This window comes from Orbicella faveolata, unplaced genomic scaffold (genome assembly GCF_042242905.1).
Source record: "Orbicella faveolata isolate gen_17 unplaced genomic scaffold, um_ofav_v1 contig_2, whole genome shotgun sequence".
Taxonomy (NCBI): domain Eukaryota; kingdom Metazoa; phylum Cnidaria; class Anthozoa; order Scleractinia; family Merulinidae; genus Orbicella; species Orbicella faveolata.
Genome location: NW_028301547.1, coordinates 26743767 through 26757474, shown reverse-complemented (window position 1 = coordinate 26757474; position 13708 = coordinate 26743767). Strand labels below are relative to the sequence as shown.

Below are 13708 nucleotides of genomic sequence, written 5' to 3'. Positions count from 1 at the left end.
ACCTTTGAAACGCGGGCTCAAATCTCAGGTCGTCAAGGAAACAAGTGTTCAACCTTGTTTTTGAAGGAGAAAAATATGGCGGACAGACCAGAAGAAAACGGGCTTAGCGATACAGAAGCAAAAGACGGCGAACAGAGGCCGGGATCCGGAAGATCAAAGGGCTCAGCTGATTCCAGAAAGTCTATTCAAGATGCAGTTAGCAAATTGACCGTCAAAGCTCTGAAAGAGTTTCGTTTGAGCGACCCCAGTGATGTAGATACTATTGTGACCGGTGCAGAGAGCGAAGGCCTTGTACCCACGGCTACGTTAACGCAGGATATTCCCGCGTTCGATCCTCAAGGAGCTCCCGAAGCGCAGACGTTGCTTTCCGAAGGTATCAGTGGAAGTGGCGAGGACGCCAGAGAAGACGAGATTGAGGGTGATGACGGTGAAGACAGGGACGAAGATCTCAGTGATGAGGAGTCTGGTTCTGATGGAGAAAGTGACATGGTGGTTCTTGATCCAGATCATGTGAGTGGATGATACTTTCCGAAATTATCTATCTTTAAAGTTAATAGTGATAACCGCCTCATTGCAGAAAAGACAATGTTAGCTCATAAGCAGATTACTGCATAATGTATGTTGTACAATCTTACTACATTGTAGCTTTTTGTCAACTACTCTTTGTATATAATGTACAGCTACCAAAGCACCAACCAATGAATTACTGTAACGTGGATTTTCAATTTAAATCAAAACTTCAAAGTTCCCACAAACCAGAAAGGGTTTGGTCTCTTTTCAAACACTCAGGTTTATTTATTTAGTGAGAGTCATCTGAAATTTGAGTAAAACAAAATGGTAACATTACAATGCTGTGCAAAGATCCTAAAAATCCACTGCTATGTAACAGTAAATCATCTTAGCCACACTTCATGGACTTCTCTATTGCTTCTTTGCTTGGTCAATATCATACATAGCTCTTCTTGAACAAGAAATTTCTTTTGGACAGTGTTAATAGTGCACAATAAAGGAAGTACAGTTGAAGCTGAAGTTGTTGTCACATAAAATAAGAACTATTTCACCCCATAAATTATGAAGGCTATATCTTGTGGTGTGATCTGAGGTTGATGAGACAAAAGGACTTGATACTTGTTATTGTTAAATTGACTGGATTTATACTTAACTGTCCACATCCACATATTTTAAGGGTGTTGCACTATTCTCAAGATAAGTGACATGAATTCTGTTATCATGTGCATTAATTTTGATGTTTTATGTCATTTCAGCCTCTCATGGTCAGATTCCAAGCTGCTTACAAATCCCATTTACTCAGGCAACAAGAGAAGGTTAACTTGGAGCTAAGAGAGCTGGTGAGTAGAATGGTTATTTGTTAGTACTGAATAAGCAGTGATATTAATTGCATGGTGAAAATGCTACAAATTTTCACCCTGAGTTATGGCCCAAGTGAGAAGTGGGATGGAGAAAACAAAGCTCAGTAACGTGCAGTATGGAATCTGAAACAAGGTTGATAAGATACCCCTTAGAGCGTATATCTCTTGCTTTGGGGAAGGGATTCAACCATACTGTAGAATGCAACACAAAGTCTGTTTACTATTAGAGTGAGATACAGTACATGTACACTGATTTTATTGTTACAATGTAGAGGTGTTTGTTGAGCAGCTATCAATTTAGCGAAGTTTGCAAAATATTTGTCTGTCTATACTTCCTTTATCAATTTCTGAGAGATTATTTGTATCTTTCTTTGGATGTAGACGGAAGATCTTAAGACCAAAAAGCGTGAGAGAGAGGAGCTTGGTGTCCAGTTGTATGGAATCCAACAAGAACTTGCTAGACAGCAAATGCTTTTGGAAAAAGAACATGATAACTACAACTCAGAGAATGAACTGAGACAACAATGTGAAAAACTTCTGGAGGAAACTAAACAGTTACATGACAAGACATCACAAGAGGTCAACCATCAAAGAAAACAAGGTTCGGAGAATGGGTCCTCTATAATAAATCCACACATAGATTTAGTTACCTTCCTCTCACTTGGATTTCCAGGATCCTTGACCCATCTCCTGCAAAAATTTTGAACAGCATATCAACTGTTGGAGAGTGTGGATTTTTTTCCTGAAATAAGCCAGTTAGGCATGTATATGACTGTACAGATTCAGTTCAACGGAATAACTTTCTGGTTTACAATTTTCAATGTGGAATTATTGGATAATTTTATTCATTATTGCAATGGGAAATCAGGTGAATGTGAGTGAAATTAAGGATTTACACTCGTTAGACATTTTGAAGTTCTCTCAAAATTGGATACGCTTTAAGCTGCGTGCAATTTGAAAGAATTTTCAAGTATCATGAGTAGTGTAAATCCTTAATTGCTTGAGCCTTCATTCGATTACTCATTTATTATATTGACTGAAAAAGTTATGAAGTCAACATGCCTATATTAATTTGTACTGCAGTGTAAATTCAAAATTAGTGTTAAGCTGACCACTCTCAGTTGATTTCCCCAGTCCTGTGATAAATTGATATATTTGTTGTCTGTAGCTAAGGAGCTTAGAACAGAGGTTGAAAACCTGGCAGCTAGGCTGCATTACATGGAAGAAGCTAAAGAGGATGTCAGGGCTGATATTGCTGTCATGAGGAGAGCAGCAGAGAAAGCAGACACTGAAGTTACCAAGGCTGAGACAGAGAAAAAGAAACAGGTATGTACAGTGTGGTCAGACGGAACAGCAACCAAAAGCAATTATGTCTTTGAACTCCAATACCGACCTCAAAGTGAATACAACTGTCGCTGTTAAGCTAAATAATATGAATGAATGACTGGACACGCTAGCTAATCTTACTTCACACAACATTTATGCAAAATTATCAGTCACAATGCTGTACATACAGTGTGTGGAGCTGCATTTAGAGCTTTCTGTACCACATATTAGGGCTGGAAGTAATAGCTGCATGGTTGCTGGTGAAGATGACCAGTAACCACGTCTTCAATTCTGAGTAGTTTGTTATGTGCACTTTTCTGTCAACCTGTCAACCCACTGAACCCTTGTGTCAATTTGGTCGGCAGAAGGGTGAAAGAAAATTCATTAGCTTTTCCAGGTTGTCCTTTGCATGAGTTACAGCCATTGTCTGTTAACCCAAACAAACCAAAATGCCCAAAAGTGTTACTTCTCCCTTTGGATATTCTTAAGCCTGAAAGAAAAACTAGCAGCTCAGAACTGTCACACTGGTTTGTCTTTGCATTTTTGATTGACTGATCAACAAGTCAATACCAGGCGATATTGAAACAATGACATCTTGAAAATAAACATCTAATCATTGGTGAACAAGTCACAAAGTAGATCTAAATTCCCTCTGCATGAAATGGATTATAGGTTTTTGAGATTGTTGTAATAAGGAACAATTTTTTCCCTTAAATTTCTACAGGATCTCCTTGTAGACAGACTCACACAAACTGTTGATCGCCTGAGGGAAGAAATTGACATGTTTGAGACTCAGTGCGCTGCTCAACTAGAGGAAACCAAAGCTGCCCAAAAGGCACTTTCAGAGGCCACTACAGAAATAGAGGTCGGTCAGTTTATAAGTGAGGCCTAATATGCATCCCCTCTTATATGGGCTGTAATCTATATCTATAGGTACATGTATGTGCAGCCTCAAAGGGTATGGTTTTCCAGCTGTCCTAGTCATAAATACGGTATTGATTTTGGCCATTTTGGTCTCAGATATGGCATGGTGTTTGCACTCTAGTCTTGAATGGTGTTGAATTGGGCTTGTTTTTTAGACTGAAGAAGCTACTTTTCCAGTTGAACTAGTTGAGTCTGTCCATTACCTGCCTAAAGGACAAGTGAAGTTTCTTGGAATAATTTTTGAGGAAATTCAAATTATTGAAGAACTGTAGAGACAACCAAACAGAAAAATTGGGTGGGGTGTGTGTCCTGTCTCCCAAAACCGTTACCCTATTTAAGACCAAAATCTGTGATTTTCTGACCTGCCTTATAATGAAAAATTCACTAGCCCCATGCTTTTGAAAGTGACTTTTATTGTGCACCGAGTTCAAGTATATTTTATGAGGTGCTGTATTTTGGGGGGCATCCAAATTCAAAAATAAAAAATAAACATACACTATGCCTAGCAATACTATACCAACCCGGGGTAAAAACTCTTTAATTTGCACAACGTTACTGAGGTGGTGAATTCCATCTTCCATGGTTTGGTGATTAAAGCTTTAAATTAACACTGCTTAGGCCCTTCAACTTGAGAAGAAACAGCTGACTCAGCAGTGGTACAGTAGTTTGATTGGAATGAGGCGACGTGATGAGGCTTATGCCGCCATGCAAGAAGCTTTGAGGTAAGTCAGGTACTTACAGTTACTATAGAGAAATCTGTTCCCTGGACCTAAAGAATTTTCTCTAAGGCTGGCCGTCCTTCTCATGTCATTTCCTCAGCAAAGAAATACAATTGTTGATCACTGAGCATATCTGAATCCAGCTGTGTAAATGTGCATGTACCTACATGTAGTGAGATGTATGCTGACAAGAATAATGCTGCTTGAATAACTTACATTAAACTAAGGGGTATCTTAGGTGTTATAACCCTGTTGCATACAGCAGCTTAAGTACAAGTCTATGGCATGAGCGGTCTTGTTTAAATCAACCCCATGCAAGCTTACAGTTGTCCTAGGATTTTGAAACATGTTTTGCACCACGTGATGACTGCAGCTTCAGGAGATGAGCACTTTCCATAAATAGTTCTATTGCTTATGCACTGAATAGTCTCCAAAGACAAAGAATTCAGGCCATAGAAACAGAGATCGAAGGTTACAGAAAGTCAATTAGTAAAGCCCAGGAACAAAATGAGCAGATCACGCTGATGCACAACAAGATTGAAGCCGATATCTCCATGGTGAAGAAACTTATTGGAGTTAGTAGAAACAAGCAGGAAGTGTTGAAGACTGAGTACAGCAAGTACACGAGGGCACTCCATGAAACAGAACAACAACTTAGCAGGGCAGAAACTGTGAGTGAAATGTTGTGTGTTTAATAACAATGTGCAATTCCAGAAAATATCCATACTCCCTGCACAGAAGGGAGTGGAATTTCCTGGTGGGGGGAGGCAGGGTTCTGTGAGGCCAAAACGTTTAAAGAAATGCATGAAGCTTAACTGGAATTTTCAGAGGGGGTTGTGGTGGGGATGTCTTAGAAAAATTCCCTTTCATGGGCAAGCTATGGTTATTTTCTGGAACTACACAATGAGGTTCAAACCAGAAAGCCCTCTGTGGGGAAAATTCTTAAATCCAAAAAATGGATTTTGTATTTCTCTACTAAACAGATTACAATGTAATCCAAGTTCTTTTGGATCATGGTGCATCAAAGGAATTGAAGCATTCTTGCCCAGAGTGAATTCTTCATTTCCTTTAAATAAATACACCATGATCCAAGTGATCTTGGATTAATCTGTTTAGTAAAGAAATTTAAAATCTGTTTTTGAATTTAAGAAGAAAATCTTGGATTTTCCCAGATACACACACTGGTCTATTGTTTTCCAATGGCCATGTGCATAGATATGACTGGATACATGAAAAGGTGGTTTAAGAAAGGTGCCTTCTTTTTCTCTAACAGAGCTACACACTTGCAGTTCATGACTCCTAAAGGCCCGCAAATCACTCAAAGGGATTTATAAAAAATAGAAATGAACATGCAAAAGAATGGGTTTTTTTATTGTCTACTCTGGCGAGGAAAAAATTGTTACACGAGGGTGAAATTAGGAATACTCTTTGTTAGTGTGGGGGAAATGAAAGAGATGTCTGTTTACCATGCAAGACATTTTAAAAGATAATAGCTATTTTATCAAACGAAGAATTAATATTTCGTTTGTACTTGACTGCTGTGTTTTATTTTGTACCAAACTAGGAGGTCACTCTAAAGGAGAATGAAATCACAGCTCTGAGAAAACAGATTGAGCGAGAGTTCATGGAGAAAGTTAAACTTGAAGATAACATCATGGAAAAGATGAGAAGTCAGCTTACATTGGATAAGGCTGCAGTTTACACCAAGAAAATGACTGACAGACTCAGAAGGAGAGCCACTGAACTGGTAACTATGCGGTCTCAGTGCATTTTGATCATTTAGAAAGGCTTTGAAGCGCATATTTGCAGAAGCTCTTTGTCGAATCTTGAAACTATACTGCCTGAAATGTTCGAGTTTGTTGTGCCAAATACAAAATTTTGCCGCAACTATTGGAGGTAAGCGGTCCAAAGGTTTAATTCCAAATTTGTGAACAGTGCGATGTTGTGAATTTATGAACAGTGTTCAATTGGCTAACAGACTTGGCTTTCCAGTCAAAACTGGTGATGAAGGGCCAAAGCAACAAGACACACAATCTATCTGAAGCTGCAACCATCAATACTTGAAAATTAATTGTGAAAAAAAAAAATTTAGAGGTCATCTTTCAATTAATTCGCATTTTTTTTTCGTTTTTGTCTATCAGGAAAGTTCAGTAGCCGAGGTGGAAAACGAGATATCCAGAGACATTTTGGACATTTCTAACACCACAACCCGTATCCGCCAGCTCCAGGACATTATGGAGAACCTGAATGACGAGATTCACCAGAAGAACGGCACCATTTCCAAAATAGAAGGAGAAATTGTAAAGCGGAACGCCATCATCGAAAGAAAACAGAGCACCATTGACCAGTATAATAAGAGAATTGATCAAATGAGAAGCAAAGATGGGGTATGTGACGAATCTTCTATGTATAAATTGGTGTAAAAAGTTTGTAAGCTATATAGCCCATGTATAGAAGTTTAGTTAGTAGAGTAGCTTGTAACCCAATCAAAGTTTGCAGGAAAACTGAAAACTTTGCACGAAAACTGAAAACTTTGCACTTTCCAGTTCATCTCCTGAATCGAATGATATCAGAAAGATCTTTGCCAGGTATTTTATGTTCACTAGTAATGGTCTTTATTTAAAAAAATTAAATTCAAAACTTACGTATAAATTTATAAAGCTCTCAGTTTTCCTCGAGCTACGCTCTCGGAAAACTGTTCGCTTCTCGAAACAGATAATGTCCGCGGGCAATTATCCGAGTATATTTTCGCGCCAAATGGAGGCTACTGTTTATGTATAAGTTTCATTTTCAATCTAAACATTAGAATACATTTACGCCAATTGCTTTGGAGAATTCATATCTTACTATGTAATCTCGGACTTATTGTTTTTTCGTCTTTGTTAGGGAGAGGAGCTTGGACCACTAGAGCTACAGATCCATACATTGCAAAAACAGATCGAGGCTCGCTTGAATGAAATCACCGGATTACAGCAGTTCTGGCTCAGAAATCAAAGCGAATTGGTGAAGACCTTGAAGGATGTACAAAAGCAGTCTGAAGACATGGAGTATCTCAAAAAACAATACACCATCTTATTACAAAAGAAACTGAGGATCGAAGGTTTGTGGCAGATTTTTTTTTACCTAGAAGTCAGGCTTAGTTCACACTAGTGACCAAAACGACATAAACACAACGACATAACAAGAACGTTCTGTCGATATTGTTTGTATTGTGAACATCCTGACATAATAACATATTTAGCAACATAACAGCAAGAACATAACGACATAAGGAAAAAATTTATCTTTTCCTTCATACCTCTAGGTCGATGTTCACATTGCGACATAAGCTATTATGTCGTTATGTCGTTTGACGTTATGTCGCTAGTGTGAACTGAGACCTTACGAGCAACTTTTCCCTCGGGGCACGAAAAAATTAAGGGAGAGCAAAAAAATTATATTTTCCTTTTGGTTTGTTTGGTATCTCACTCGATGAGCCAAAGGAATATACGGGCTGCTCGAGGTCCTGTCCAAACTAATGTGAAAAAGCTTACCCTTTGATGCATTATTGGTTATCGCCCTCATATGCCAAGGCCATATAAAATACGCGATGGCCTACCTGTTTACGAGAATGTTTAGCTATATTCTCGATCGGCTTCAGCACAAATAGTTTCTTATCTTGTCCTGGAAATCAGCTTTATTTCTTGTTTATCATCGAATGATCTGGGATCTTAACGAACTCAGAGAACGCTCAAGGGACAAAAAGAAACATGTTTTGCTCTGGATAACTTTGAAAGATGCTCATTCCCAAACAGATTCTTCCTTTTTACAGGTAATTCTAACTGTATAACCCTTGTTTTCCTTTAATTACAGGTGAAATCAACTCGCACAATAGCGAAATGCAAGATATCGAGCGGAACATCAGGAGCATGCAGAACGACATGACCAAATTAAACACGCTAATTACTAAGGAGAGTGGTCTGAGAGAAGCCTTACAACAGGGAACTGTTCTGATGGAGAGCGACTTCATTCAGGCGCTCAAGGTAAAAGAGCACTTGTCTAAAAACATTTTATATAATGCTCTCTCTGAAGCTAACACATTGATAAATTTTTACATCTTATGTCTGGCTTTACCGTTTCCTGCCCAAGCCATCAAATTGTGTCCTGTCAATCTTGCCAATAAAACACTGAGCGTGTGCGCCTGCAGCTGTTCGTTGTTTGATTGTTTAAAAAGTTGGAAATATCAAGAGAAATATGGCCAAAAGCGTCGACAAAGAATGTGTAGAGTTCCCATAGCACGCGACATCTTAGCCCGTGTTCTGTTAGGATAGCCAGCAACAATATTGAACAGACTAACCTAAAACGTTTAATCTCTTCTTAAAGTAGTTCAAGTACATTCATGTTTTCTACACTCTTTCGTGTTTTTTCGTGTTAGGAAGCAGAGGGGGAATCAATCAACATGCAGAATCAAATTGACGCGCTGAAGGAGGAGAAGGAAAGACTGCTCAACAGTTTGGTGGAGGCTGAGTGAGTAAACAAAAGATTTAATGAGCAGGACAATGGCTGTGCACGTGCGTTATAATTCTTGGTACATTTCTTTGCCGTCTTCTTCAAAACAAAAACGTGAATTCTGCGTTGTCTGGAGAACGTGACCACGACGGCTAATTTGACATATCACTGCGCTGCTCTGCTTGGCTAGTTCATAAAATAATCTGATATTTAACGTCGTTGCCTTTTTCCAGGCGCCAAATCATGCTGTGGGAGAAGAAGACACAATTGGCCCGTGAAGCGAAGAGTGCTGTTGACCTAGAGTACGGCCAAGGAGAGATAAGAGCCATGAAAGCTGAGATACATAGAATGCAGGTCAGTCAGGGCACGTCTGGTTGTAAAGGAGTTTAAAGCTCCAGTCGGTGCCCGTTTTTCGAAAGCCCCGGAAACGTTTTGGGCCCACGAGGCCATTTTCAGGTAATCTGTATTTAAAAACAGAGAGGTGTATACGCCTGAAACTTCTTTATGAAGAGAACTTCTGTTCACATTAAGAATACGTGAATAAAACAGCTCTGAAGTCATAAGGTTTGAGATTTTGCTACGGCTTTCCGGGTGCGAAAACTTTTCGGGACCTTCGAGAAACAGGCCGCTGGGCCGGAAAGTTTTGATTTCAGTTTTGTAACTTTTTGGTGAGTTTTTTTTTTTTGTTTATACTGTTATTGCCCTTCAGTTTTGAGCTAGAGACCATTTAGCCAGAAACTGTTAAGACTCACGGCTTGTCAACCAGTAAAAAAAAGTGTTATTGAATAACAGAACTCCGGCATGCGCAAAATCTATTCTTTGACGTAGAGCGCGCGGAATGACGTCAACATACTGTGCTTGTTCTAACAGTTGTATCTCAAATACAAATACTGTAACAAAGTTTTTTCGTCCTCTCGCCTGTGTTTCAGTCCCATTGGGTTCGTTTTCTGATCATGAGCGTTGCTTAAGAGAGACTCAGTCACAGTAGTCACATTTTGGCCACGTACAAAATTACCTTCCAATTGAAGGAAACCTGAAAATAGTAGTTTACTAATTAAAGTTAGTAGAATTCTACTAATACACTAATGCAAATGCTGCAATCTGATTGGCTGAGCTACTCGTATACTATCAGCCATTAGAATGCAGTATTAAACTGTCGGTCGTCCACGAAATGCGACGTTTCTGTCGTTTTTCCGAAGTTTTGGAAGGAAGTTTGGATGTAAATCGTTAATTAAATTCCTGAGAAGACCGAAAGAAGGGCATTAACGGTTTCTTGACTTTAAAAACTTGAAACTATTGAAAAACCGGTGCGCGCGCGTAAACAACTGCAAATTTCCCAAGGACGATTCAATACGTGCGATTTTGTTAAAGCGTAAAGTTCAATGATGCGTCGAAAAATATTTGGAAGCCATTATTTGCGATAATTTAAGTTAGAATTCTACTAAAACAATTAGATTATGCGCTCTCGATTTCTATGAGGCGATAGTTGATTCGGCCTACGGCCTCATCAACTATCACCTCATAGAAATCTCGAGCTCATAATCTAATTGTTAAATAGAAGGAAAGATAACTAAAGATAGAAAAACACGTAAGAGATAATAATAAACCATAAAGAGGCAAGGATGGTTAAGGATGGAGAAGAGTAACGCAGATTACGAACGACGATCTTGAAAAATTTGGGCTTAATTTTTCAAGATGCGCAAACCTTGACGTAGCTCCTTTAATTATTTAGAAACGTTATGAGACATGCGTTGACAACAGGTTTGTTTGTGGTCAGGTTCGTTACTCGCAGCTGATGAGGCAACAAGAGAAGATGATACAAGATATGGAGAAGACTGTTGTTCGAAGGGAGGTCATTATCACCCGGTGAGTGAATGTTTTAGAGCGAAGATTTTAATTAACAGTATGAGTGTCGTGAATCTAAGACCAAAAAATGAACATCTCAGAGCTCGAGGCAAAAACATGCAACCGACGGTCATGCCAACATGAAACCAGCGGTAAGCGCGGGAAAACATGCTAACCCGGCGACAAGCGCGGGAAAACATGTAACAGACGGTCATGCCAGCCGACGAAAAGTGGGTAAAAACAGGAAACTAGCGGCAAGTGCGGGAGAACATGCTAAACGGCGACCAGCGCGGGAAAACATATAACCAATAGACCACACTTAACCACTTTGGTGAGCCCTCATTAAGGTTGTTTACCAGTTACCAAAAAATTCCGGAAATTTCGGTCAAAATGTAAATGGTAAGCCATTTTTGGCTCGACCGACCGGAAAATTTTCGGAAGAAACGGAACGTCTTGAAAGGTAGTCCAAAGTTTCCAACCCAAATACGGGGCAAATATCCGAGTGGAAAATGTGCTTTCCGTCCTTATCATTTGCAATTCTTCTCCGCCAACTTGGAGCTCCAACTCGTCCTAGTCACTTTCGGTAGATTGAAGTAAATGGCCAATCCGAACGGAACTTACCATTAGGTATTTTTGCTTACCATTTGCGCAAACCGTTGACGAACCGGTTTCTCCGTTAAGATGGTAAACAACCTAAGACCTTCTCTTATTTCATCGTTTTTGTCCTAGTTACCGCTAGGACAGATCAATCAGTTTGACGAGTTTCCTTCTCATTTTTCCTTAGTGGAGATGCTCAGGCAAAGATGGGTAAAGTGTCGAACACGAAAGGTTCTTTCCAGAAGAAACTCGCTGAAATGAAAAAGAAAATCAAGCAGACGAACCAGGACGCTAATGCTTGTGACACTGGTAAGTACTGTACTCGGGATTAAACGCAGATATGCAGTTTGCCATGTTCTCCAAAATTGCAAGCGAAGTACACGAGGTATTCGCGCCCGCGTGATTCTGCGCGGACGTGGAGCGCGCTTCTCTTCCTTTTAGACTTCTTTCTCCCTTTTTAGACTACATTTTTGATGAGCATTCTGTCTACTCCATCATACTTCTGTAGTAAAATAGAAGTGTTTTGCTAAAAACACAACCGGAACCCAAAGGAACAGATCACTGTCATTATCATAGAATAAGTCCCTATCCACTAGCAGGAAATATTTGTATTAAATAGGGAAATTTGTAAATTGCTGGATTTTTCATTCACTGGAATGTTTCTTATTCTGTGGTTTGCATAGCGCTTTACCATGCCACTGAAATATGGTAATCTCTGGGAGCTGATTAACCGTGAATTTGTGATGGAAATTGCAATGTTCTAGAAACCAGATCTTTCAAGCTTTGGTTTAATGCAAATTGACTTTAAAAGTCCAGAATCGCTTTCTTTTCAGATGTCTGTTGTTTGAACAATAGACCGGGAACTCGGATCTTAAGTCCTTTACACAGACTATGTCATCGTATCTCTCAATGTGAGTAACTGTGTTTGCCTTGTTTGTAGATATCCAAGTGTTACGTGAGAAACAGATGTCTGTGAGCCGCGATTTGGAGGAAAAACAGACAACATGCCAACAGCTTCAGACCAGTGCTGACGAACTGGAGGTACAAATTGACACATTGTCAGAGGAGAGGCAGAGGGTAAGTTTTTACTCCCACCTTCTCAAACTCATTAATAATTCACCAAGTTAAAACAAAGAAAATCACAACCATGAAGGAGATTTCTATACCCGGTCTCAATTAGCATGGATTTTGACGATTTTACTTCTCCGTTTACTCCTTAGTTTTTCTTTCGATTAGAAGATATATCAAACACTCGAGACAGTGTTTCATCAGCTATCCAAACACCTCGAAATTCGTGAAAATACTCCGCTGGGCGTCGTATTTTCAACTCTCTTCTCGGTGTCTGGATATGCCGATCCGCTGTCTCTTGTGTTTGATATATTAGTTACAACCCGATCAGTCTTGTATTAGCTGAATCCGAGAACTGCGAGCGTAACGTGGTGCGACTTTTTGCAAAAGGCTTGTAACCAAGTTGTGATTTGTGTTCCTTCTTTCTTTGTCAGAATCTCGCCGACATCGTCGCCAAACAACAGAAGTTAAAATATTACACACAGCTGAAGAGCGGACGCTATACACCGCTATGCAAAACACCGGAGACGCTTGAGGCCGAGCTCCAAAAACAACGAGGTCGGCTCCAGTCTCTTATGACGATAGTTGATCGATTGAATCAGGAGTTTCCACAAGCTCAGCCAGCTCTTCGTAAAATCACCCTGTCCCTGGGATACAGGGGAGTCCCCGAGGAAGCTGCGGCGTAACCAGTACCCACTCCCTCCATAAAAGAATATTATTGTCACGAGCTTAAGTGCTGAACTGTATGAAGTTTTTGCGTCAGTTACAAGAATGATTTACCATTGAATGTTCCTTGGATGCTGTAAAATTGTTATTACTATGTTGCCCAGTTTTCGTTGTGGTCTTTAACAGAGATAGAATAGTTAGGATATTTCTCACTTTTCATCGTTCTCACCATTGTGCTAATACTGTTGTACATAAAAAAAATTAAAAAAAAGCATCTTTAAAATACCAATAAGTCAACCAACTGAGCGAGAAGCATTAAATGAGATCAAGACAGTTACACCAGTTGTGTTGTTTTTTGACTTTTGGCTTTGCATACTGCAACAGAAGTAAACTTGTTGGTGGATTGTTGCTTAGTTCCTAGGCCTCGATATTTCGCCTCGGTCAATCGTTTTCGGGTCACGTGGTTCGAGGCGTTCGTCTCGGATACTTCACAGAAATCAGTTGACCGTGAAGGCCTGGAAAGAAGCCGTACAGGAACCTGGCAAGGTGGATTGCGTAAAGGTCTCCCTCTCCGCCTCCCCGTAAAAGATTGTACCGCAGGTAATGTAGGCTCGATTATCAGCCGCTGTTCGGGAGGAACGTTGACCAGACACGAGACAGAGGCAAAAAACGAGTCTACAGCTTGTGTTATGCATATAGGCACGC

At 39.8% G+C, this 13708-nt stretch overlaps 1 protein-coding gene across 1 annotated transcript; it reads left to right on the top strand.

Moving 5' to 3' along the window:
- The first annotated feature begins 36 nt into the window (after window positions 1–36).
- On the top strand, window positions 37–13340 carry LOC110049791 (coiled-coil domain-containing protein 40-like). The gene is made up of 17 exons (XM_089290563.1): window positions 37–510; window positions 1266–1349; window positions 1752–1971; window positions 2539–2696; window positions 3421–3561; window positions 4239–4342; window positions 4767–5010; window positions 5904–6086; window positions 6481–6726; window positions 7226–7439; window positions 8192–8361; window positions 8754–8845; window positions 9061–9181; window positions 10605–10693; window positions 11457–11578; window positions 12210–12346; window positions 12772–13340. The coding sequence occupies exons 1-17, from the start codon at window positions 76–78 to the stop codon at window positions 13021–13023; spliced, it is 3012 nt and encodes a 1003-aa protein (XP_089146689.1). The 5' UTR covers window positions 37–75; the 3' UTR covers window positions 13024–13340.
- The last annotated feature ends 368 nt before the right edge of the window (window positions 13341–13708 follow it).

Bases quoted from the DNA above. Each gene is read 5' to 3' on its own strand.
- LOC110049791 (XM_089290563.1), top strand. From the start codon at position 76: ATGGCGGACAGACCAGAAGAAAACGGGCTTAGCGATACAGAAGCAAAA. The intron at 5,011-5,903 runs GTGAGTGAAATG...GTACCAAACTAG, and splicing joins AACTTAGCAGGGCAGAAACT to GAGGTCACTCTAAAGGAGAA. The intron at 6,087-6,480 runs GTAACTATGCGG...TTTGTCTATCAG, and splicing joins GAAGGAGAGCCACTGAACTG to GAAAGTTCAGTAGCCGAGGT.